The sequence below is a fragment of the Chiroxiphia lanceolata genome, chromosome 15 (assembly GCF_009829145.1).
Source record: "Chiroxiphia lanceolata isolate bChiLan1 chromosome 15, bChiLan1.pri, whole genome shotgun sequence".
NCBI lineage: Eukaryota > Metazoa > Chordata > Aves > Passeriformes > Pipridae > Chiroxiphia > Chiroxiphia lanceolata.
The window spans coordinates 5,139,812-5,165,443 of NC_045651.1; the positions used below are offsets into that span (position 1 = coordinate 5,139,812).

Genomic DNA, 25,632 nt, shown 5'->3' on the forward strand with positions numbered 1-25,632 from the left:
GCACATCTCCACAATTAACACACAGACCGGCTCCTCAGTAAGCACAAATAAAAAATACGACTTTTCGAATCCATTGCAAATGGTTGCACCCATTCAACTGAAAATTGGGGAGGAAGGAAAAAAAGAAAAATCACCTGTGGAGCAACAAGCCTTACCAGAACCAATGGAAGTATTAGGCAAAGAAGGAAACCAATAAAACAAAGCATCATGCGACCTAAAAGGGACCAATAATACATTGTGTTCATTTAAGCAGTTTAGGATCAAAGCAAGATTAAGTAAGCAGCATGATTTTTCTCAATGAAAGTCAGAAGTTTCTCTCCACATTTACATATATATTTATATATAAATACTTCTACCATATCAGCTAGATACTGATACCAACATATCAGCAAGATACTAGATAAAAGATAATGTGTTCAGATAATCTATGAAAGGGGATTTGGTTAAGTCTTTATAAGGGTCTTCAGAAAAAAAATATTGAAAAGTACTCAAAAAGTAAAGATGAGGGAAGAACTTGATCCAGCCAAGCACCCATCAAAATGGAACCAAGGAAAACGTACACAAAATAGACAGTTTCAAAAATCTCAAAGGTTAATAATGAGATGCTCCCTAAGAGTCTGTATGTGGTATGTTTAGTGAAGACCAGAGTGATGAAGAGAACACTTAGATGGCAAAGATTACAGGAAAGGCAACGGGATTGTGTGTGACTCTGGGATGTTTAGGACAAACTAGAAAAGCCCATGAGTAGCTTCAGTGTGACTGTGCAGCACGTGGTGAACTTCCAGAAAAACGGTTGGTGAAATCCCCCATCAGCAAATATATTTTAGGCAATGCAAATGAGACATTAATTTAAACTCTTCATTCACATTGCTGGGTTTTTAATTAACCTAGGAAAAATTCCTGGGGACTGCTGTGGGCTACTCACTGGAAATCTCTGTTCGAAGTGCAAGGGCAGTCTAAAAAGTAAATATGGATGTGGATGTACAGAGACTGAAATAGGAAAATGAAAACATTCCAGTGCTATTTCAAGAAATCAGGATTTTGCCCCTGCCATGGGGCATGTTTCCCAGCACTGGTCACAGTTTTGAAATCAGCAAAAGCAGAGATTAAAAGGGTTTATAAGCACGTGATGGACACTCTTAATACACACAAAAGTACTCTCCATGAAGATCTGCAGAACATTTAGTTTACAAGCTAGATATACAAAAAATTTACTGCTTAAATGACAGATACATACTGTGGTACCAATGCATAAAGAAGGCATTTCTACTTTATCCATTTCATCAATAAAATCCTTTATAAAAAATACCTTAAAGGTAAAAAATTTAAAATTAATAAAACAGAAACCTTTTACGTACTACAAAATTTAAGTGACATATTCCTAGGGGTTGTTGTTTTTTTTTTAATTTATGTATTATGTGAGAGTAAGCACTCAGTAGAATACAACACCCAGACACTAATCTGAATAATAAGAATAAACTATGTAGGAATTAAATGGTTATATTCCTTTCTTCTTCATGTCATGAACCTGATCCTAATGAAGTAAAAAAGGAAATTTGCAATGGAAAAGAAACTAGTTAACCTGGGACTTCTTGGTATCTTTATCAGAAGCAGTCACTACAGGCTATGACACAGCATCAGGCCGGATGAACCAGATCTGATAAAGGCAACCTTTTATATCTTCAAATGAGGTGGGCTCTGGGTACACTGAAATTCCTGAGCTTTTGTTACTGACTTCAGTTAGAGTAATGTTTCATCCCCAGGTTTTCTGCTAATGAAATTACAAGGGGAGAAAACCTTTCTTAATGCCAGCACCTTAAAAAACAACAGCAACATCCTTGTGCCTGCTGCCGACTCCCCAGCACATGGTGACTAACTGCCACCCAGTGTCCCCCAGAAGGAAAAGGCTTCCCAGGACAGCTCTGGCTGTCCCCAGGCACCAGGGCAGGCACAGAGGTGTTGGCTGACTCTGCCAGCCCAGGGGCTCTGAGCCTTCCAGAGCCATCCCATGGGTGCTGGGCCACCCACTACACCTGCAGCTCAACTGTGGGACACAGCTGAGCACTTGTCACCTTCTCAGGCAGCTACAAACACCTGACCTGAGCATCCCTTCAGTGAGCTGTGACAGTGCCCTGAAGGCTGCTCTCCCATGCCCAGTGTTATGGCACCTCTCTACCTCAGGCAACTTTTATCTCCAGTATCCTGACCTCGGAGGTTTGAGCGTGTGCTGCTCGACAGGAGCAGCCAGGACAGAGCCACATCCAGCACTGCAGAAAGGAGGAGCAGCAGCTTTGGACTCAACACAGAGCTGGGCAAGGCACAGACCCACATACATTTACATACACCCCCATTTTCTCGCCCTCATAAAACCTGATTTGGGAAGAAAACTGCAGCCTTCTCTTCAGATGCTCCCCAGACCAAGTGGAATACCACTGGGAACCGCTTCAAAGATCTGTGCTTCATGCCCAAACCAAGCTTAAATTACCCCATGTGAGCCTGCTGGTAGCTGTTCTATTATTGAAGAGCCTTGCCTGTTCCTACTGCAAATGAGCTGCCTGCACACACACAGGTGCTATCTATAGAATATACAGATGGAGTGTGTATATACACACACAAAACCACTTTGTGGCCACATTTATCTGCATATACAGATGCACACCTACATGAACTGCACAAATTTAATTCTGAGAGCGTTTCCAGGGTAAAGTTTCAGATAAATGAAAGGAATATACCCAGTAAGATAGCACAGCACTTCAACATCTGGTTGATATAAATGCACTGAAATAAATTTTTCATAAGAACTTTAGTTCATGTCGTATTTTACTACTTAGAAGACTTCTGTTCTTTTCTAATTCTGCTGCCATATTAACAATTTTGGGTCCTGATTATCTGTGTATGAATGCATGAATGTAATGGCACAGAGAGCTATTTTGTTGTCCTTCTAAACTCTCATTAGCTAAATATTTCTTTCATCTTCAATTGATATTAACTTACAGCTCCCAAAATAAATTGCAGAATGATGAATGCAGAATCTTCCCTTAGGAGCTGCTTTGAAGAACAAACAGAAACCAGTATGGAGTGACTGTGGACTGCGATTGTTTAGGTTTGTAAATTTGATTTAAATAATGTCTACATGGTCCTCTCTTCTGTGGGCTCTATGCTTATGAGAATGTATGTACAAATGTGGGAGAAAGTAAGTTATTTCTGCTGCCTCATCAAAGTTACTAATTATCTAATACAGTACCTCAGGCTGTACTATTTAGACCTAAATATGGTACTTAACTTCCACTGACCTGAGGCAAAGGTTGCACATCTCTTCTTATTTGATCTTGGAAAAAAAATTGCAGCACTATATACACATTAAATGATATTTTCAGCTGATCTCAGTAAGACATCAAAGCCTCTACCTTCTATGTTTCCTTAGGACTCATAATGCAATTTTTCTAATACATCATGTTAACTTACTACTTGGTGTGATTCTCAGACACTAGTTGTACCAGTTTTGTAACTGGTAACTTTCTGATGACCTTTTTTAATGTTTCATTGATTTTCGTGTCGAGTTTTAAATTACTTTACTATTTAGTTTTCTACAATTAATTACTGGTGTTTTGAGAAATAGCTAATTTATGTGACTGAATCTTGAGCTACCTATGGAGGAAAAAACAATGAAAAAACCTACCAAGAAGGGCATCCACATCTCATCAGCAATAATATTATTCTGCCTAGTCCAGTGAGCTTGTAATTAGCAGGTTATGTGACCTTGATGTCACACAACCGGACTATTTTTGTAACAAATTTGTGGTAAACGAATAATCTTTGCAGAATATTAAGGAAAAAACCCACTCCACACCTCTAAGGCCAGCCTAGATGAGGAATCAGTGGTTTGGTGTGCAGGGCCCCACGAGAGGGCACTGCTTTCCTTCGTACGGGAAAGCCAAACGCAGCAGGGACAAAGTACCGAGGTGCAGTGCTGATTTAGAGATATTCTGAGCAGATTGAATACAGTCCTTTTCTATTCCTACGTTACTTGTGTTATCTTTAAACAGAGAGAGAGTGGTGGCCAAGCTGAATGCATTAATAAACTAAAAGAGGTGCGTGTCATTGCTAGTCCCTAACCTTGAAAATAAGCCTGCCGTTTATAATGAAATATAAAGCCCTATTCGTATTTTCTACTCACTATTTTCAGGAATGATATTTATTAATCATTAATTAACTATACAAAACAGTATATGGTGTCAGACTTGCCATAATTAAAAGCTAAATAGATTTTTTCAACATATCATGTAGCTTATATTTTTTAAATAGCTTTCATGAAAAAGTGGCAGTAAGACTACTAAGAATAAGACAAATATTAATAAAAATCTGACTAGTTTTTCTAGATTTTTAATATACTTTTGAACTTCATCTCTTCAGATGAATTTCATTTAAAGAGGAAGTTCTGTCTATTTAATCCATACACTCATGAACACCAGTGTGCTTTTGGGTTATCTACAAATTATGGAAGTTACACCAGGGGTCTGACAGATAGCTGGGGATCTAATTTCCTTGCTTGTCTCAAGAATGAACAATCAGTGAAGTTAATCAACATTTTAACAACCATGAGTAATATATGAGTCTGAACAGAAAGACAGATAACTTGAGTTCCAAAAGAAGCTGCAGCATGAGGGTTCCCAGAGAGGCAGCTCAGTGGGAGCTGCAGAGTGCTGGGGGCTGCTCTGGCTGTGCACTTTTGGAGCCGTGGTGACAACTAAGAGCAGGGTAACTAATGTGGGGTTCTGGCCGTGGCACACTGTCCTTCGTGCTGGAGGTGGATGAGCTGCCCTGAACTCTAACCCCACGTAGGGATTTAGGTGGATCAGTACCCACTCAAAGGACCCAGCATGACTGATGCAATCAAGAAGCCACTTAATAATTTCCAGCATCAAACTAGACTGAGGTGCAATGGCCTTATTCAGTGTCAGTGAAAAACCCACAACAAATTTCAGTAGGGTCAGTTTAGGGCCTACACGCTACCATTTGAAAAATAAATGTACGCTTAATATATCCAAAAACATTCTTACTCATAAAATGTTGTCCATCCTGTTTCATCACTCTTCGTTGCTAAGAGACCACTGTTTCCGTTATATGTCATTAATCCGAGCTCCAGGGTCTGTGTTGAGACCAGCTTGAGTCCACCATTAGTGCCAACAGCCAGCGTGACAATCTGATTATCCGGCATCAGTAAGTGGCGGGGCATCCCACTGGCATCCCGACGGACCTTCAAGGAGTTGCCATTGTTGTCCATCACCTCCGTGACATCGTTATCGCTGCTATAGGTGAAATTGTACAAGTACTCCCCGGTAACAAGGCTGAGAGTGTACTGGTGAATCCCATCAGCATTGAAGACATACAGCTCCTGTTCTCCTGGAGATGCAGCTTCATATTGGTTAAAGGAATTAAGAATGGGCCTGTTTTTACTGACAGCCCTAATGCGGATATTTCCGAGATCAGCTATGTAGATGGTACCGTCTGGGGCCACAGCTAAGGAAGATGGTGAATTTAAGATGGCATCAGTGGCATACCCATCATCCCCAGCATAGCAATTACAGTTGACATCATTTTTGCAATCACAGTCTGAAGCTGCCCCTGCAAGAAGGCATATTTCTCCATTGGTAGTTACCTGGCGGAGCCGATTAATTTTTTTTTCATCTGTCTCACTGATGTAAAGAACTCCTGTGTGTGAGATGGCAATGGCACTGGCTGATTCAAGTGCAGAATGAATAGCCAGTTTGCTAAGAGAGTAGTCTATACCAGGAACCTGGCAGTGCATGGGGCGTCCAGCAATAATGCTAACTTGATGGTTTTCTGTGATCCGTAAAATAACATTGTTCTCTAGGACATAAAGGGAGTTGTCCATGGGATTGACAGCGAGATCAGTAGGCCACTCCAGCCGTACCTATGAGTTGCACAAATTATCACTGTAAAACTCGTAACTGAAAAGTACACTTCTAGTGTTTAAAATTCCATGTGTAACAACAGCAAATTAGTGAGGGGTTTATCAGCGTAAATCATGAAACCAAGTCATGAACGGCAACTATTTCAAATAATGATTTTTTTTTTTCCAAAATATTAAAGCTACGTGCGGTCGTAACTTTGGCTAATTGTGTTTCTGTGCAAAGAATGAATGCTACATTGTGGAAGCTCTACAATAATTACAGAATAACAGGCAATTAAGACAATAACTCCCATTATCTCAACCTTATTTCTCTACAGTTGCATAAATAACCTGTGTTAGCCACAGTAAAAAGGATGGTTCGCTCATTTCAGTAATGAATCAAATATGCTATCATCTTGTGCTGCATAATGTATTTCTTAAGTGGCCAGGCAGTCATCCAAAATAGATGCCCAACTCTTCTAAGGCAGAGAAGGAAATAAATGCAGTAAGAGTCTACCTGGGTGACATCCATGCTGGAATCACAGCTGAGAGGCCGAACAGCAGTTAGGTCATTGGAGCCCAGCAGGGTTGATATAATTCCGTTCTGATCCACTTTTCTAATCATAGTGGCATCAACAAAATACATGAGTCCATACTTATCCACTGCAATTCCTGCAAATATAAAACCCAGGCATCAGTGCAGCAGTGAGGCTCCTGGCTTCAAGGCTGGCTTTGTCTTATTGACAAGTCTACAAGGTAGTGACATTTGTTCACTTCCCCCATTCTTTCCTCCCTCCCAACCTGAGCACGGGTCCTGGAACCCTCCAAGTACCCACAGTTCTGCCAAACAAATTGCACCGAGCAGGTTTATCCATCAGGGCTTTAAAGAAAACCACAAAAATCCCCAAACATGCCAAAGAGCAAGCAGAATGCATCAGCTTATTAATTCAAACTCTGTATGATATATTACATAAACCCAGTAAAAAAACTATCTCCTAAATTTTGCTCTCAGAAATTTGAGGCATTGCTTTCTTCATCAGAAAGATCCAATGAGGATGAAGAATTTTTAGAAGTATTTCAAAATTCCTTTAAAACTTTTTAAAAACTAGGAGGGCATTTTATTATTTCTGGGATGCTTTTTTTTTTAATTCTTCGACCTGTTGCAGTAAAAATAAGGGAAGAACATCTGGTGTTTCCAGATGAAGGCACAGGGGTTGCCAGCCTAGAAAAAAAAAAAGGGAAGGTTCAATGCCTGTCACATTGGGAGTCCTTAGAGAGGAAAGGCACAGAATGAAAGGGTGCTCCCTCGGAGGAACAGACGGATGCTGCTGCCGGTTGGGAAGGAGGGCAGCCTTTTTCTCACTTGCCTTTCCTGCTTTGATTTGGTGCACTGCCTTGTCCATTTATTGGGCTGAAAATAAAATATTGATCTAAAAATTCTGGCTTCAAATGGTTGCAGCGCTCATCCCTATCGGGCAGTGAGAGAAGATACGGCTTCATCTTTTTAACTTCTACGGATTAACTGAAACCGCTTCCTATACAAAGAGACAGGACCTTCCATTTTTATTCACTTTTATGATCATCTAGTTATTTTCAACCACTGAAAAAAATCAAAGATGATTGAAACATCTGGCAGTACACCTGATTAATTCGTCCTTACAATTAAGAGGAAGCAACAGAGAGAAAAAGTCTTAAAAAGAAACACATCCCCAAATCTCTAGATCATCTTGAAAACTTTTTGTTGAAAATAAGAAACAGGAAAGGGCAAAAAAATCCTTTTATTTTTTTCTCTAACTCTGAAGAAAAAGGAGATACATCGAATAAAAACTCAGAGAAAAGCCACATCAGGCAGTTTTTCTCCCCAAAGACTATATCTCAAACAGTAATTTGTTTCCTGGTTTACACGCTTGCTTCTTGGAGTGAACGGTACCCTGCTAATTTGTGTTCTGTTCTCCTTTTGCAGCACTCAGTGTTGGGGTAATAAAGTTTGCTTTAACTAAACAAAGCACGAGCACTTGCCAATCCACTGTAATTAAAGCCCAGAATAAAAATCACCGAGCAAGGAGTGATTTAATTGCCAGATAATTATTTCCACATCCAGCCCAGCCGCACGCAGTCGTTTTCTCCGGCTTCTTTTCCTACTTTACCTCGAGGGCTCATTAGGGTTGCGTCCACTGCCTTCCCTCCATCCCCACATCTGGCTTCATCAAATGGCAGGCACTGCTCTCCCGTCCCTGCCACCACTTCAGAGTTACCCGCGAGGTCTTTTGTGCCTGTGAGGGACTTGACTCTGTATATCCGTCGACTATTGGTGTCCGACACGTAGAGTGAGCCTGAAACAGGGTCCACGGCCAGATAGTATTTATGAGCGGGATTGTTGCTTTAGAGAGAAAGAAAGCATAGAACAGAAACAGCTGAGCAGTCTAGAAACTTCACAGGCTTTCAGAGCTTGGGTGCTCATCAGGCACAGAAAGATCTGGAAAGAAAGTCTGACACCTTCATACAGAGCTGAGGTCTGAGGGACCACCATCTGAGGACCTGACTTGATTAAGGCCTGGTCAGTGTTCAGAGGGGTTGTCATTTTAAATCTCACTCATCCTTCTACACTGAGCCTTGCACAGCAGAGCCCAGTAAGCCAGAGCTGCACAGCAGTCTTGATCTCTTCAGCCCTTCAGATCTGCTCCAGGTCAATTCTCTTCAGCTTATCTGTTTCCCCCCCTCCCCGCTACCTTGTTTAACTTCCTTTGGAAGCAGGAGTCATAGGGGTAAAATCAAAGAATCAGCTTCTAAGTGCCTTAGATTACGCCACAAGATTTGTGAGGTCTTGTATAAATAGGAGGCAGAGGCATAACAAATTTATTCCTAAAGCAAATTTGTTCTCATTCATTCTTATCAAGAATCTCATTTACGCCAGATGAAGTTGGTTATATAACTAAAACCAGAGACCCCAAGTGTCTGACTTTAACTCCAAACCTTCTGTTATTGGAAAACTGGTCCTCAGTTTGTGATTAGAATGGGCGCTCATATGGAAAGCTACTTCTCTTCTGAAATATATGGTTTTTGACAGCTTGTCACATTTTGGAACTACTTTAGCAAATCATCTGAAAATTGAGGAATGTCAATCTTTGCAATATATATATACATTCACACACAGAGAACTGCAGTGCAGAAATATTTTCAAAATCTTGCCTGGCTAGTTTAACTCAATTTAGTTGGATTTTAAGCGTGATGTGAATTTTCCAGCCTTTGGAGCCTATGGGTGAGCATAAATAAGGTCAATGGTGGTTTCAAAGCATAGAAGACAAATGGAAGACAGGAAGAAAAAAAGATGAAGGTTACTTACCAGTAACCAGAGAGATTTGCCTCCAAATATCCACACTCCTAGTTTCATGTGGCAAAAGTGCCCATCTCCAAGAGTGAGGATACACAGAGGTAAGTTATGATGGACAAAAGCCATTTCTTGATCAGACTTGCTCAAACTCTAATAAGGCCACTTTCGGCAGATGGGTCATCAGCACACAAAGATGACTGTGGTCATGTGGTCATGACCAGATCTGGAGGAATGAGGAGGCCCCAAAATATCACCTTCTACAGTTATTTTCCTCTATGCCAGTCTTTGACATGCCATGATTTTAGGTCAATGAGAGTTCGTTCTAGAACCGCAGAAGGTAGGAAGGAGATGGGTTTGAGAGCAATTCAGTAGGCAGAGGCAATACCATCTGCTGAAGTCTAGGAGTGTAGAAATTAGAGATGAAGAAATACAGTAAACAAAAAAATACTTGGCAGGTTTATTTCATGCATGGATCTCAAAGTACTTTAAAAAGATGGGTATTGCACCCATTTTACAGAGGAGGAAACTGAGGCACAGAGAGGTTAAGTGGTGTAGACAAAGTTATGCAGGGAGACTAGTGACATGCTTGAGATTAGAGCACAATCTCATTATTCCCCAAGTTCCTCTCCTTATCTTCAGCAGCAGACTGCACCTCTTCACTAGACCCTTATCACATTCCTCCAAAATAATGCTCAACCTTCTTTGCCACATAGAAAAAGCGTTCTTTCCACTTAGGAGATTCCTCCAGTCTCTCATGTATCTGAGCCATACAAACATCTGCACATCTGCCACTGTTTTGAAATTCTGCTCTCTTCTCCCACCACGCTGTCCCTGGCACTGAAGAACAATCTCTGCCGTGACATTGGTGTTCCACACTTCACAAAACCACCCAAACTTAGCTCAAGGCTGGTGCCTTTTGTGTGGCACTTCTAAAACAAGGCACACCCCCCCACCTTGGCCAGATGGAGGACCTGAGGCAGGCACAGACTGGAGCTGGGCACAGACTGGAGCTGGGCACAGACACCAGGCAGGGCCCTTGCTGGTCTCAGCAGTGAGAGCTGCTCACACAGTGCCCAGAGGAGCTGAGCTGTTCCTGGACACAGAGCAGCAGCCGCCCTACAGGAATGGAAGGGTCTCTCTTTTTGGACACGATTTTGCCAGCGTGTGTCTGCCCACCTGCCTCCCTTCTGCCCTCAGCTACCCCCAGGCATGTCCCACTGCTACCAGGATGGGATAAGGGACGAGTCAGAGTAAAGAACAAGGGCAGAACACGGGCTTATCTCCCTCTATCCTGCAGTCCCTGCCTTTCTCCTTTGCAATCTCCCTCCCCCAGGGCAGCTATGCCAGGGAGTCAGTCGAGAGCTTTGGTTCCTGATCAGGGAGTGGCTCACTGGAGGTGCAGACCTCCTGCACACCCTTTCCCTCCTTCCTGAGCCCTGTAAGGGAACAGATAGTAGAAGATTTTCCATGCAAATTTTTGAGGGACTTTGGCAGAAAACAACTGCTGGAAGGTGACATGCACTCACTGTGTCCCCAAATGATTGATGAGACTATGGCCTCAAACAGGGATGTGTTTTATAACTGAGCAGTCAATACGTCTCAAGCCGGCACCTGGGCAATTAAAGACCTCTGCCTCTCTTTTCCCCATGCCACTATAATCTTTAATTTGAATTATAGGAGGCCAAAGACTGTACCTTGTTTTAAAAGATTTTCCATGGCATTCAGCATTTCTCAGAGGCCTCTGCCAATAATGTCTCTGCCTCCAGCCCTCCTGAGTGAATACAGTGGTTACCAGCACCTGCAGCCTCACTCTGCTCTGAGGGGGAGCCTGTGCCCGGCAGCAAGTGCCAGCAGGACCAGCTTATCCTCCCTGTTCTTCTCATAGGTGCATCAAATTCACAACAGTGCAACAACAGCTATTCTTTAAATCTAACCAAGAAGAGAAGCTGCCCAGAGCAAATCTCTGAGCACCTGAAAAAGGAACTAAGCTTTGTTGAAGCAAACGAGGAACCTCCAGCACCACGAATAATCATTAGCAAATTGTGAATTAATTCATCCAGATAAGAATATTTAGTGCTGTTACACTTGCTATACCAAAATACACTGTTAAGGGGAAATAATACTATTTAGCCCAGACCATCTATTGCATCAACTTGTACTACAAAAATGGAAAGTATGGTTTTAAAAGGGTGATGCACAGGACACCATGGAATAGTTTACAACAGCTCTTCTTGTTCTTGCCCTTGATTTTCTCCAGGATGAACTTCCTCCCTGTCCCACGTGTGGCATAGAAGGAGGTTTCCTAAGCTGCTGCCATCCAGAATACCTAGTGCTGGGGTGAGACGATGAAAAATTGCTTCTCCTAATGTCCAGAAAGGTTATGCCTCCCTCCTGAATCTTACAATGACTGCACCTAGTGGTTGCATACAGCCAGCCCCACAGGTTGACTAACTATTAAATGTGTTTGACAAATGAAATATAAACTAAATTATGGCAAAGGACAGCAGGTTCAGAAAATCATTAATGACCGGAAAATGAGTTTTTGACCTATATGCAGTCATTAGTGCTTTTGTGAGCCTCTCTGGCATTTGTGAAAATGCTGTTGTAGTTTACCTTGACCATTTAGACCAATTATAGACAGCAAGGAGAGGTGTTTATCTAGAAGTTAGCTTGGGGTTCATTATCCTTGCATTCTACTAGAAATTTGTAATTACTGTCAGAACTTATTTGGTTGCTTTTTGACTGCATTTCATAATTGCTAATGCTTATCATATTCATAACACACAATTAGCACATAAAAATGTTTCTATATATGGTACATGAAGAACATAACATTACACAAGAAGCACAACACAAAAAGCAAACACAATGAAGCAAACAAACCATATCAAATTATATGGGAAAGAGCTCATGTCTTACCTATGTTTAAACTCTTTATTTCTTTATAGAAAGGGAACAGAAGAAAAAAGAACAAACAGTTAGCTGAAGAATAGATGGTAAAGCAAACATAGTATTTGTTTTATTTTACAAAAGGACACAGGAGAAGATTCTTATCTCTTTTCAGGACTAGCCTTGGCTTAGTTTACAGATGAAGAGAGACTGGGAGGGATAGAGTTCCCTATAGGATACCCCTGCCCCCACCCCCACCCCTCACATACAGGAAACTTTCTGGACCATTGAAAAGAGTTTTCACTTGGAAATATGTGCAGCTTGTGGGCTGGGAGTGAGAGAAACCAGCAGTTTTCTCAATACAGAGCTGGGCAGGGAGAAGCACCAGGCTTAGGATGTTGTCTGCCAGCTGGAGGTAAATTCTTTAGTCCGAATAGTTTTCCAACAGGCTATTTCTAAACAAATTTCTACTAGGCAGTTTGTCACTAAAATAATTGCTTAAAGCAAGTTTGGATGCTCCTTGGTATCTGTTTAAGCCCATCGAAGCAAATGTCAGGGTGAAAAAAAACCCTTCTAAGTGAGCAGTAAGGTACTGTACAAGGGGGGATAAACAGCATTAACTGATCCACAGTTTACTGCCCAGACACAAAGCTAAGGGAAGAGTGTCCTCTGCTTCCCAGAAGAAAATTAATACATTCTCCACACCACAGTGTTTCACTGTGTTGATGTAATTTCCATTTAGGAATATCCAGCTGAAGGAAACAAAGAGGTACACGACTCCTGAGCTGCAGCTCTCGAGGCACAGCCCCCAACTTGTAGTACCAGTGATAAGTGGGACACGGAGCACTTGAGTCAAAATCCCTATTTGCCATTCCAATCAGGCACCTTCATAAAGGACAGTGTGAAGCAAATATGCACACTGGGATATTCTGACTTATAAAGTTACTCAAGATTTATATTGGTTTATGTGAAATCAAAATTACATCAGTTGTGAAATCTAAATAAAGTGATGTATTTGGTTTGTAATACTTGTGCTACTGCAACATTATCTGATCTACTTGATATAAGCTGAAGACTGTTCTTGTTCATACTTAAATGGCTCAAATCTTCAGACTCTTATTTGGGTAACTCATGCAGATTTTAAGATGAGCAATGAATCACAATTACTGCTATAGATAATGTTTGCTGCAATGGATCTTAATTCCCTTTAGAGGAACAGGGGGGGCAAAAGACATCATAATGTAATATAAAACCTGTAAATCCTAAAAATCTGTCAAGTCCTCTGCAGCTATCCAACAGCACTCACAACACAGTAGCTTCACTGTTCCTTGCTAACAGTTCTAACAGAAGCTAAAGCAACTATGCTGTGGAAAACAGACTTTCATAAAGGAGAAAGTGGACAACAGCAGATTAAGAAGTCCATCTTCCGTTTCTTTACCCATGTTCCTTCCCATTTTCCCTCTCACATAATGAAAACTGAAGTTCCCTCTCAATCTCTCTGGCACAGAAAGAAAACAAAGTACTCAGACTGATACTGCTGTAAACTTTGAGGCAACATTTTCAAACTCCAGGTGTGCTACAAAGCTTTGCCACTGGCTGATATTAGGAAGTGAGGTGCAGACAGAGTCTTATATTGAATATCCTAACCTGAAAATGTTTTCCTTCACCTATAAAGCTGTAGTCCTATTTAGTAGAAAGCTAAACAGAACTGAACAAATGAGAAAAAAAACCCAATTAGCATATTCTATATAATGCAGAGTTTTAGTGCATATTGATATAAATATTTATAGCAGGTCACACGTCCACGCCAGCTACCCTCTGTGGCTTACACTGAGCTGCTAGCAGAAAGCACTGCATGATCCATGACTTTAAAAAAAAAAATATAATGAGGCAGCCTGATGGTGTATGAGGTAGGTGTCAGAGAGTGATTTCAGAGTAGAATTGGCCTGAATCAGATCTCTTTTCTCTTATATAGAATCAGAATTCACAATAGTGACATCAACAGAATGACATGAATGGAAGAGAGGTGTAAAATAGAGCTAGGCCTCCTATTCTTTAACAGTCCAATAGTTTTGTGCTTTTTCCCACTAATTAAAAACTAAAAGTACAGTGGAAGCAGAGGAATTGGTGATTGGTTATATCATTAGGAAAAGACTAGTGACCTAAATTCACTCTATGTGCTTTTGCAGCTATATCCAATTTCCAGGAGCACTAATGCTACTGCCTGAGGGGGCTCCAGAAGGGTCAGCACACAGCCAGTGCATGGTATTTTTCTTTATTTTTCTGCAAATCCTCAATAGTGCTGTAAGTATAAGGTCCAGTTACATGAGTTAGGGTTTGAAGCAATAGCTCTTGCCTCTCCTAGAAGAATGAAAAAAGGAGATGGAACAGAAATGGGTGAAGTGGTACACTCTACGCTCATGCCTTCCCTATTAAGTGACCAAATCTTAAGCCTGGAAGGGGGCACGGGACAGTGGGACAGAGTTACAATCTCAAAAAGAGTTGTGATGATGCAAAATGGCTCTGTGTGTCAACCTGAACTGCACTTGTCAACCTACAGGAACAGACAAGAATAGGAAAGTGGCTCTCAAAACCACAGATAGGAAAACCTTCCCTCTGACCTCATGAGACTGTTACACCTCTACTTATCACTGTGGCTCAGGACCTAAGGGCAGTCAGGTCTGTAGTTTTCAAACAAAACTAAAAAATATATAGCACCAAAGGGAGATAGTATCAATGATCACAATGAGACAGAAAGGGATGGTTTGTACTTTTTGTTCAAGCTAATTTGTACTCTTAATTTCTTCTCTGTAGTCACTGCTCTGATAAGCTACAGGCTTTTGAACTATGCATTTCTGTGCCCCATTTCTCCACTGGAATTTAAATAGGTTGAAAGTGACAATGTTTTTCAAAATTATAAAAAGTAATGGTAAAGGCTGATTTGAGCACAGGCTCCAGAAGTGAAGCACTAAGGTTAACACCTTACCTCAGCTCCAATATGCTCGTAACGTTCCTGGAGGGGAAGATACGCCGGATATAGTTAAAATCTCCAACAAAGAGACTTCCATCAATACCCACTGCCAGTGCTACAGGGGCCAAAAGCTTATTTCCTTCTGCCAGACCATTGCAGCTTGGACAGGATATGCTTCTGCGGCGCCCATTCCCCATAATGCTGGTTATCACAGCCGGCTGCTGAGTTAGGAACTGATTTTCTCCGTTGCCTTTGTGCAATATACCTAATGACAGAGAGCAGAAGAAGTGGTTATTACCACCATTCATTGCAAGGGACTTGAGGCTGTTCTCTTTCCCACAGCTGCTCTTAAGGACTGTACACTGAAAAGACTCCAGCATTTGGGTTTTCGGTCGAACAAGGAGAGCAAAAGGGCTTTGCAGTAGTGAAAATAAAGGTGTAATGAGATTCAGCGTTGAAAAGCACACACATACACACCCACAGACCCAAACCTACAACCAGAGTCCTTTGGTGTTCATTATGAAAGAAAACACTGCCACACAGCTCTGGCCTGGTACTGTGGTTTAGACTGTGATAATAACTGGGAAACCAGAAGGTAAACAGTGGTGAACACATGTTCCTTATTTGTGTGCCTGGATCCTCTCATTCCAGTTTCCTATATCATGTTTTGTCTGGAATTTTGTGCCAACCTTACTGTTCTCCTTCCACCTCTCAGTCTTTCATGCTTCTTTTTAATGGAAAATGAAAAATGAGAAAAGGAGGTACCAGAGAAGATGATAACACAGAAAATGAAAAGATAGGAGAAAGATGAAACTCCCAGAAGGGCTACTAAGGATCAGTGATAAAAGGCAACAGGGAAGCTAGTGGTACAGATCTTTATTACGCTTCAAGGAAATACCTTTAAGATAGGATTTATTTTCAAAATATTTGTTAAAAGAGCAGACCCCTGCTCCAAGAAGAGAGTGGATTCTCTGACAGAGCGATCATTTTCAGTGTCATCAAAAACTGTGGACATCTGGCTGGAAAGTTTCAGCCTCATGTTGTTTGAGAAATGCAGCTGCATGATCCTGATGTAACTGGTGACAACAGTGTCATGCACTACCCAAATACCTGTTTCAACAGTGTTGGATCCACTGCCCAGCACTGGAAGTGTGTTCAAATAGCCTGATCTTGCCTGTTCTGAAGGCTACTTTAGATTTATCGAGTAAAAATATCCTTTGCTATTTGTTAATGCAGGGATCAGCAGGAAGGCTGTAAACAACACTTCATAGGGATCAAATAAAATATGTGCTGAGCATTCAGCTCCCAAAGAGTAAAATATGGAGATCAGAAACATTCAGCTTAGGATATGGAAGGACAAAGAGAAGTGAGGAAAATACAGACAGGTGACAAATGAGAAAGACAAATGAAACCCAGTACCTAGTCACAGACTCACAGTTCTTCTAAGCCCCATCTCAGAGGGAAAAAAAGTCAAGCAAAAGGAATCAGGAATGGGTGTGGTTCATTAAAAAAAAAAAAAAAAAGGAAGGAAGACAAAAAGATATTACAAGGGAATAAATGAACAACAGAATAGAAGACAGAGATTTGGATTCAGAAAGACATGTTGTGCAGAACAGTCAAAAATTTGTTGCAAAACAATTTCTGACAGCTGAAATGTGTTCCAGACCTTACTGAGCTAAAGATGAAACAAAAAGAGTGGAGAAACTGCATTTTTTGAAAGTGTAAATATAACGCAAGTAAAAAGTGTTTGCAGACAAAACTCCATATAGGACAGAAAACACACGGAATTAACTAACTCACCACTCTTGACATTAAGTACATGGTGTTTATCCAGGGACCATCCTCCTAAGTTTGAAGGATCTAGTTCAAATCCTTGCAGCAGTGCTGTCCTCTTCTCCCATAAAATGAGACTGGGGCAAGTCTCATATTCAAAACCCACAGACACTGAAATAAAAGAAAATGTAATATACTTCCTGAACAAACATTGAATTAAATGACCAGAGCACATTCCCAATAATCAGCATTCCACTTTCCCTCAAGAAGATGGAGTGATTATATTAATCCCTTTTATTCTACAATATTGTATTCAAATTTTTGACTAGACACAAATTTGAAACTTCATTCACATGTACTCTGTAGGGATCTGATCACTTCTATCTTAACAGCTCACATTGGGAAGTGACTGGTTTGGTGGGAGGAGAGTGAGAAATACAATTTTTAAAATATAACAAAATTATTCTATCAGATAAGAGGACAAGATTAAAGCCTTTATTTGCCAGATGTTCATGGCATTTATTTAGTGTATTCATTTTACATACCATATACCAAACAGCAGTGAAAACTTTGTGTGCACTTAAACACAAGTGCACTGTAAACATTACTCAGGAAAGCATTATCCCATGCAATAATGTAAGAAAGAAAAGCTATAGCAAAGAAGAATTTAGAAAACATAGAAAATAATAAACATTTTAAAAATAAGCTGTTGTTTCTACACTGGCACAGCTCTGATGATCATTTTTAGCACTGTTGTATAAAAATTATTCTGATACTCAATGAAAACTGAAAAATATTATGATGATCACTCTTTTTCCCACACACTAAAACCAAGCAAACTAAAAATAGCTACAGAACTACCAGACTGAACAGCATTAGAAGAACAGCATTTTCATTTCAAATGTGTTATACCACAAGAGACTACAATAATGGTATGTGTGAAAACCCAAGTGCACTGCAGACTGCCAGCCATGGGGATCATTTGTTAACAGAAAGAAAACAGAAAAATAATGATGGACTAGGTTTCACCTAAGTTCCTGTGCCCAGTTTTTCCTGTTTCCTGGACTAAACCTTCTAAGTCAGGTACCAAAGGCATGTTGATGGAGTTTATACACTCTGAATATGATCTTTAATGTGTAAAAGAACAGTAATACAAAGATAAACTGTGTCAGGGAGACAAGAACTGTTCAGTCTATACTTCCTCCTCCACAAGAAATCTCTGCAGTTTCCTTGCTTAGAATTACAGGTGTCACTTGGAACGTTTTGGAGCTTGTATGTGCTGACTTACCTACAGCATCTGACAACCCATACACCTTCTGACCATAGGCATCTGTTTTGTCCCAGATAAATGTATATGCCAAGTTGGGAGATGCCTGAAATGATTTTTGAAACAAATGCCCTTCAACTGCTACCATCAAGTGAACTTTGATGAGATTCAGGGGCACAAGTGTCTGAGTCATGATGATCTTCAGCAAGGATTTGTATCCAGCAGTACGGGAACTCAGGTAGCTGAGCTTTATACTAGAGCCAGGGATCTCAATTTCTTCGTGAAGAACCTGAACAAGAAAAAGATCAAGCATTTCACATTAGTGATTTTTATTTATTTTTTTTAATATCACCATGCATATTCTTATGAACTTATGACTTTCTGCTATTGGGAATGGCTGTCCTCAAACCAGTGCAGCGACACAGTTCAGCTGACATTTCTGACAAATAATTATTGGGTGTCTGGGTAGACATTCTTTTTAAGTCCAAGCATTTTTACTGCATGTTATATGCAAGGGAAACATGAGAAACACAGTCATAGGAACCCACAACTTCCACTAACAGTATAAAGACTAACTGAATACAGTGAAACAACAGTGTCAGGAGAGTTTTCCTTTGTCCTAAGTAACAAACAAGGAAACGGGGTGTGGTTAGCACCACAAGCCAAGCCTTTGCAAAAAATACTCTTGAACAACCTAAGCTGTCAACTGAAACACAGAGATATACTTGATATATTGTATCATAATGGGACGGTGCAAGGTAGTCAAAGATAAATGTGTCCGGGTGACACAAACCGGGGATATCTCCTGCAGCCCTCACTAGAAAACCTGTCAGAACAAATGCAGCTCTACAGAGGCATTTGCTGCAGCAACTGCAGGGACATAAGGACTGATTTCTGTATCCTTTTCACTCCTGCTGTTCTTACCTGGGTTTCTGGCACGATGGGATTCCGGCTGGGAGCATCACTGAAGAAAGTTGAAAGCGGTGATGAAATGATGACTGGGTCAGGACGGACAAAACCACTCAGATCACAGCTGGGAATGGAGTTCTCCTCTGTCTTCATCACAAGTGTGTCCATGGCATAGAAGCTATTCCATGGCAGCCACACTGTCCTTTCCTGACTCATAAACGGGGCCCGCTCAAAGTGCAAGGTCAGGGAAGCTCCACCGTTCGCAACCAGGTCAAACCTAGAAAAACGTGGCCTTTAGAAGTGACAAGACTGAATAATTCCAGTAATAGCATTCTAATGACACAGAGGTACACCTCTAGCCATGGGTTAATGTCTGGTTTTGGCTGGGATGGGGTTAATTTTTTTCCTAAGAGCTGCCATAGTGCCGAGTTTTGGACTCAGGGTGACAATAATGTTGGTAACACAGGGGTGTTTTTGTTATTGCTGAGCAGTGCTCTCACAGAGTCAGAGACCTTCCTCCTCCTCACCCCACCCCACCAGAGGGCAGAATGTGGGTGCACAAGGAGCTGGGAGGGGACACAGCTAGGACAGCTGACCCCAAATGACCCAAGGGATATCCCCGCCCATACGGTGCCATGCTCAGTATATAAACTAGGGGAGAAGCTGCTCCAGATCTGGCTGGGCATTTCTTTCTCTTTTTGTTATTTTCCTTTTCATTACAATTTATTATAATGATTATTTTATTTCAGTTATTGAACTGTTTTTATCTCAACCCACGAGTTTTCTTACTTTTACCCTTCTGATTCTCTCCCTGTCCCAGTGGAGGTGGGGAGAGGGAGAGGACCTTGATTATGTTTTAAATGTCATGCTTCAAATGATCAATAATGGGATGTGAACCTTTGGCAACTAAACAGCTGAAAACCAGCCAAGACAAGCAATGATTTGAAGTCACCTGGACAAACCTCATTCTGATATAAAATCTGCATTAAATAATTTAAAAAATGCCCAACAGACAAACCACCACATTTATTATTACAAGCCACCTTTATGTAGAATAAGCAGAGAAGCCAAGTTCATTCTGAGCTGGACAATGAATTATCCCTTTCCTGAAAGGCCCCCATCAAGCACAGAATGGGACAGGTGGCAGTAACAGAATAATAATGAGAGGTGTTCTACAAATAAGAATTCCTGTCCCCAGGATAACAGATCTATCATTTTTCAGACATATTAGGTGTTTACTCCCAACCTCCTACACAATCACAGCAGTTATGTGGAGCTGCACAGGCATTTGAAATCTGGCTTCAATGAGTAAAATGCTTCCAGGTTGTTCTGACAACAGAAGCAGGTATCAGTTGTTCCATGTAAATGCTGGCAACGTAACAAACTACTCAATGACTTCAACAATTTATTCAGATTTAAATATAGTTCAGCTCACCATTTACACTAGTATTAAACCACTGAAATCAACATTACACTCTTATTATAACAGATTAATATTCTGGGAAATGTGGCACTTGAATACTCCCTATAGTTCAGTTGACTCATATTAATTATTTCAATTCAATTGTTTGTATGCATGATCAAGACAAAGTGGCAAATGTTTACAATGCCTGTGTCAGATACACTGTTTTAGGTACCACAGCCAGTAAACCAGATAAACCACGACACATTGACTTTTGTTTATCTGAATCTGTGTGCATTTCAAATAAGCTGATACAAGGGGGAAAAAACACTTTTTCGCACAGCAGGAAATTGTCTAAATATATTAAATTAGAATCTTTTGATTACATTCTACCCTGAAGAAACTCAAAAGAGAGTGGGTCTTCAAAAGGAAAGAGAGGCAGAAGGGAACTTTTAACAAAATATACTATTCCATAATGATACTTTTCTTTTTTTCCTAGAAGTGTTAGCCTGCATTGCATTTTAAAATAAAATATTTCTGGTCTCAGCTGGATATTGCTGTAGTCCACAAATGTTTTCATAGATACAGAGCAACTTTCTGAAAGGAGCCTGCCTGCTAACACGTCATTACCAGAAGTCAGCCTGTTCGTATTTACATGCAGTTAGTATTCAAAATGCCACGTGAAAAACTACTTTTGTGTTTACTTAATAGCTCTTCGCCCTGGGAGGAAGGCAACGCCTGATACCACATGGTTGCATCAGATCACACCATCTGTTAACCAGCAAAGACACCACATATGAAAGAGGGACTCAGTGAAGCAGGGACACTCACGTGCCATCCTGACGAGTGATGGTGTAGCCGTACTTTGGATACTTGACAAACGACACGTTGACCCCAACTAGAGGAGTTCCATCTGTAGTCACCACTTGGCCTCTTATGAGAGACACAAGACTGAAAAAAGAAGGAGAATTTAAGGTATTAATTGCAAAAGGGAAGCTATGTTGTTTATAAACGGAGCAGTGGAACACTTGTGCCTCATTTACTCTAAATCCAATTTTCTCCAGAGATTTTTTGGAATATTGAGGAACCACAATATTGCCCAGGTCCCTCTATACACCTAAATCAAGACACTGTTCATCTGTGCAGTGAGATGTGTATACAGAACGGGAGTTAGTGCTTTCCTTGTCTAACAAGGCTTTGCCTCATTGCCTAACGAGGCTTTGCAGAGCAGAAATCTCCCTCACAGTCAGCCAGGCCAGAGCTGTGACCCTGCGGCCCCACTAAAGCTCAAAAACCTTCCTGTGTATAATAAAGTGCCTGTGGGTGGCTAATACACTTAAAAAATATGGCGCAATGCCATATCTTTTTTTTTTTACACAACCAGCTCTCCAAGTTAAGGTTCCCATTCCCTCGTCTTAGGGAATGACTGGAGTTCCTGCACCGCATTCGGTCCTGATTTGGAACCCTGGCAGGAGGAGGAAGGATTTGGTTTTAAGGCCAGCTTTATGCACAGGCAAAACAAAGAGTTTTCTCAGCCAGCAGGATAAGCAGCTTTGCTCAGCCTAAGGGAGGTGAAGATGAGCTATTCCTCCAAGAGGCACAGTCAGTTTTTTCTCTTTGGAGAGTGCTTGTAAAGTGCACAGTGCTGCTCCCAGCTGGAGAGGAGTCTCCAGCCCTGGCTCCTTTCCCTTCCTCCTTCCCTGTACCCTGAGAGAAGCAGATCATGCTTCCATTTCTACACTGGAAACATGAAAACAGGACAAGTCAACCCAGGAAACAGGGAGAGAGTTAAATCCTCTTAACCCATAACCTCAGGGATCACAAACCCACATTTTCCTAATGTATTTTCCTGGCTATTTAAAAACTACTTCCTTGTATTTTTAATTCCAAACAGGTGTAATATGTTCTTTGATATTACATAAAAGAAACTAATTAATGAAAATGAATAATTTCTGTTATTTTTCTCTTAGAACTTTCAACTGCTTCTTGACCCTTCAGGTCAAATTTTAATTTGCAAAATAACACTTCATATCAGAGTATGGAATTTGCTAAGAAAATCTACTTAGAAACATACTGGACAAAGATAATTGCCTTGGCATTATTCATTTTGCTTCAATTATGTTATGTTACAAACACAGAGAAATAGTTGCAGGAAAAAAGTCACTCAAGTTTCTCTAGGGGAACTGTGCAGAAAGTAGATTTAGAAAGAAACCATCATATGGCAGAAGAGAATGAATAATGTCCATGACTTACTTGTTTTCTACCTTAAATTTTAATATTTCAGGAAATAATGTGAATAAAATACTTTGGTCAATAATCTTCCTTTTTATTTCTAAAATGCTAAAATCAAGAACAAAATGGATCTTAAAATAAGCTAAAATGTAGTTAAAATCTGGATTTATAAGAAGCAATATTTTGACTAATAGCCATACATAGGACAACCTTTCTTTGCTAATCTTTTAAAAGTGTAACTTACAGATTAAGCTGATACATTAAGTGCTTTTCCCTTTTTTTTTAAACAAGGAATTTAAATGTGTAAAAACACCTAGCTTTTTTTTTTCCTAAAAACTTCATCTTATTTCTGCACAGAAATGATTAATGAGACTTAAATATTTTTGCAATCAATAAATTTTGTTATTTATTGCTTTAGCAGGGTGGGAAATAACTTCTTTTTCTTATACTAAGACTGGAAAAAAATAATAACCACTTTTTGTCCCACTTTTTCATGTCTCTCAATGGAATGAGAGCAAACAGAGCCAGCACCTTTCATGGGAGCTACTTCTTGGGACCATGGCAGCTTCAGTATACGTAAAACTTGGGAGTCTAACCCTGTGGTACTTTTAAAAAGTCAAAACCCTTAGTTTTAAAACTTACATTTTGACACTATACATTAATTTGCCTAAAATTGGTACCAAAAATAACAGCTGAGCTGCAGAACTATCAAAAGCACCTTCACAACTTAGAGGCTAAGGCCAATTTTAACGTCATTAATATGCCATTTGCACAGTTATGCTAAAATCTGCAGAGTACTTCAGATGAATAAAACAGAAGTAAGACTCCTGCCACCAGGAACCCTGGAAAACATATTTAAAAAAAAAAATGTATAATTTCAGATGAAATTTTTTTCAAAGGAGCCTCAGGATTGAAGTGCCAGCTCCTGCTTAGCTTAGAGCTCTAATTCATAGAGCATAGAATGGTTTGGGTTTGAAGGGACCTTAAATTTTGTTCCAATATCCCCTGCCATGGGCAGGGACACCTTCCACTATCCCAGGTTGCTCCAAGCACTGTCCAATCTGCCCTTGAACACTCCTAGGGATGGGGCAGCCACAGTTTCTCTGGGAAACCTGTGCCAGGGCCTCACCATTCTCATAGGGAAGATTTTCTTCCTAATATCCCATCTAAACCTACTCTCTGTCAGTTTGAAGCCATTCCCCCTTGTCCTGCCACTCCAGGCCCTTGTCAATAGTCTCTCTCCATGTTTCTTACAGGCTCCCTTCAGGCCCTGGAAGGCCACAATTAGGTCACCCCAAAGCTTCTCTTCTCCAGGCTGAACAATCCCAACTCTCCCAGCCTTTCCTCACAGCAGAGCTGCTCCATCCTCTGATAATCTTGATGCCTTCTCTGGATCCAGCACTTATTAAACACCATGAGATTCCCAAGGGCCACCATTTGAGCTTGTCCAGGTCCCTCTGGATGATATCCTGTCCTTCAGGTGTGTCACTGCACTCCTTAGGCTGTCAACAGCTTAATTCCTAGGCTGTTTTGAAGACTGCAACTCATATCCATACTTAAACAGCTTGACTATTTCTACTACAAATTCTGATATTTCTTGGATGGGGCAAGAACGCCTGCACAGCTCTACAGCCACCTAGAAATTTGGCATGATAATCACCCCCTTGTGTAAAACACTTGAAGATCTCAGAATGAAGTGCTGGATCATGTAAATAACACAGCTAAACATCATCAGATGGTAGTGGAATACAGACACAGGGAATACACTCATTTTCATTCCACAGAGCTTAAGGAGGCAATAGCTTGAGCTTGGTCCAGTGGATAACAGGAAACTTCTGGTTTCTCTTTACTTGAGGAAACATTGCTGGTGGTAACTCATATAGACCAGCATTGTACCAACCAGCCTGTGGACTATTTACTTCTTATACTATAGCCTGTATTCCTTTTTGAACAAATTATTCAGCCTCGTGAATTAGCAAGCTTCTCCCTTGTTTTCCTTTTCACACAACACTGTAGAAAATTGCAAGAATTCCCCCACCTTAATTTTACAGAGCTGATAAAAAAGATCACAACAAATTTTGGTGAAAACAGAACAATTTTTTTCTTTTTTTTCCCAAACAACTCCATGTGTGTATGCATGGAGTATTTTATAGAATAGCATAACATCTATATTATACAGAGTAGGATCCAGCAGGGTTTTCCTGATGGAATATGGAAATGATTGTGCTGTTTGAGCAGCACAGGAATGAATACAGCGGGGACCTGCCTGGTGTATCCAGAAACATTATGATCCTCTTTTTGCAGACAAATATTTAGGGACCTGCTCTACATCACCCATTAAGCCTGTAATGGGATCCTGACTGGGAAAACAGTTTCCTGTAATGAAGTCCAATCTTCTGGGCGTTATCTCAGATGATGTTCTTTCTTAAGCTTTAACTTTGGTGATATGAACATAATTAACATATTCATCAATTTCTTAGCATCTTTCCATGGAGACCTATTTAAATAATATTGATAATACCAATCTTCTTGTAAGCATACAAAGGCATCAAATATCAATTAATGATGTGCTGGCTTTTAGATTCGTTACAAATATATAATTAATACTCATAGGAAGAACAAGCTTAGGAAAAAAAAACAAGAAGAAAAAGAAAACTTAGATGTATTGATGATACAAGTAAAATGGCTTTATATAAGGAATAAATAATAAAACTCCCTAAGTTAACGTCTCTTTAAATTTATTTGAAATGTTATTCCACTATTGAAACTTGTGTAAATGGCACTAAATAAAATGTAATCTCTTTTAACTGGAAACTACTTTGCATTTCCCTTGGTCTAGACTGCAGTCTTCATAAAATATAAACCCCAGAACCTCCTACTCTGTGGAAGGAACCTTCTTCTAGGTGTTGCCAATATGTTAAAATGCTAATAAATGCTAATAAAA

The 25,632-nt window shown here is 40.4% G+C and overlaps 1 protein-coding gene across 14 annotated transcripts in view; it reads right to left on the minus strand.

The window, feature by feature from the left end:
• The window catches only part of TENM2 (teneurin transmembrane protein 2), a 634,310-nt gene that overhangs the window by 16,673 nt on the left and 592,005 nt on the right, over positions 1-25,632 (minus strand). For 12 of the 14 annotated variants that reach the window (XM_032702528.1, XM_032702527.1, XM_032702526.1 and 9 more), the window contains 9 exons: positions 21,288-21,407; positions 19,070-19,331; positions 18,167-18,434; positions 16,906-17,049; positions 15,121-15,370; positions 12,165-12,185; positions 8,062-8,294; positions 6,432-6,586; positions 5,061-5,935 (listed from right to left, as the gene is read on the minus strand). In XM_032702528.1, the coding sequence (XP_032558419.1) occupies positions 5,061-5,935; positions 6,432-6,586; positions 8,062-8,294; positions 12,165-12,185; positions 15,121-15,370; positions 16,906-17,049; positions 18,167-18,434; positions 19,070-19,331; positions 21,288-21,407 (2,328 nt within the window). The remainder of the gene's footprint in view (positions 1-5,060; positions 5,936-6,431; positions 6,587-8,061; positions 8,295-12,164; positions 12,186-15,120; positions 15,371-16,905; positions 17,050-18,166; positions 18,435-19,069; positions 19,332-21,287; positions 21,408-25,632) is intronic. The other 2 variants (XM_032702524.1, XM_032702521.1) reach the window with 1 other exon arrangement.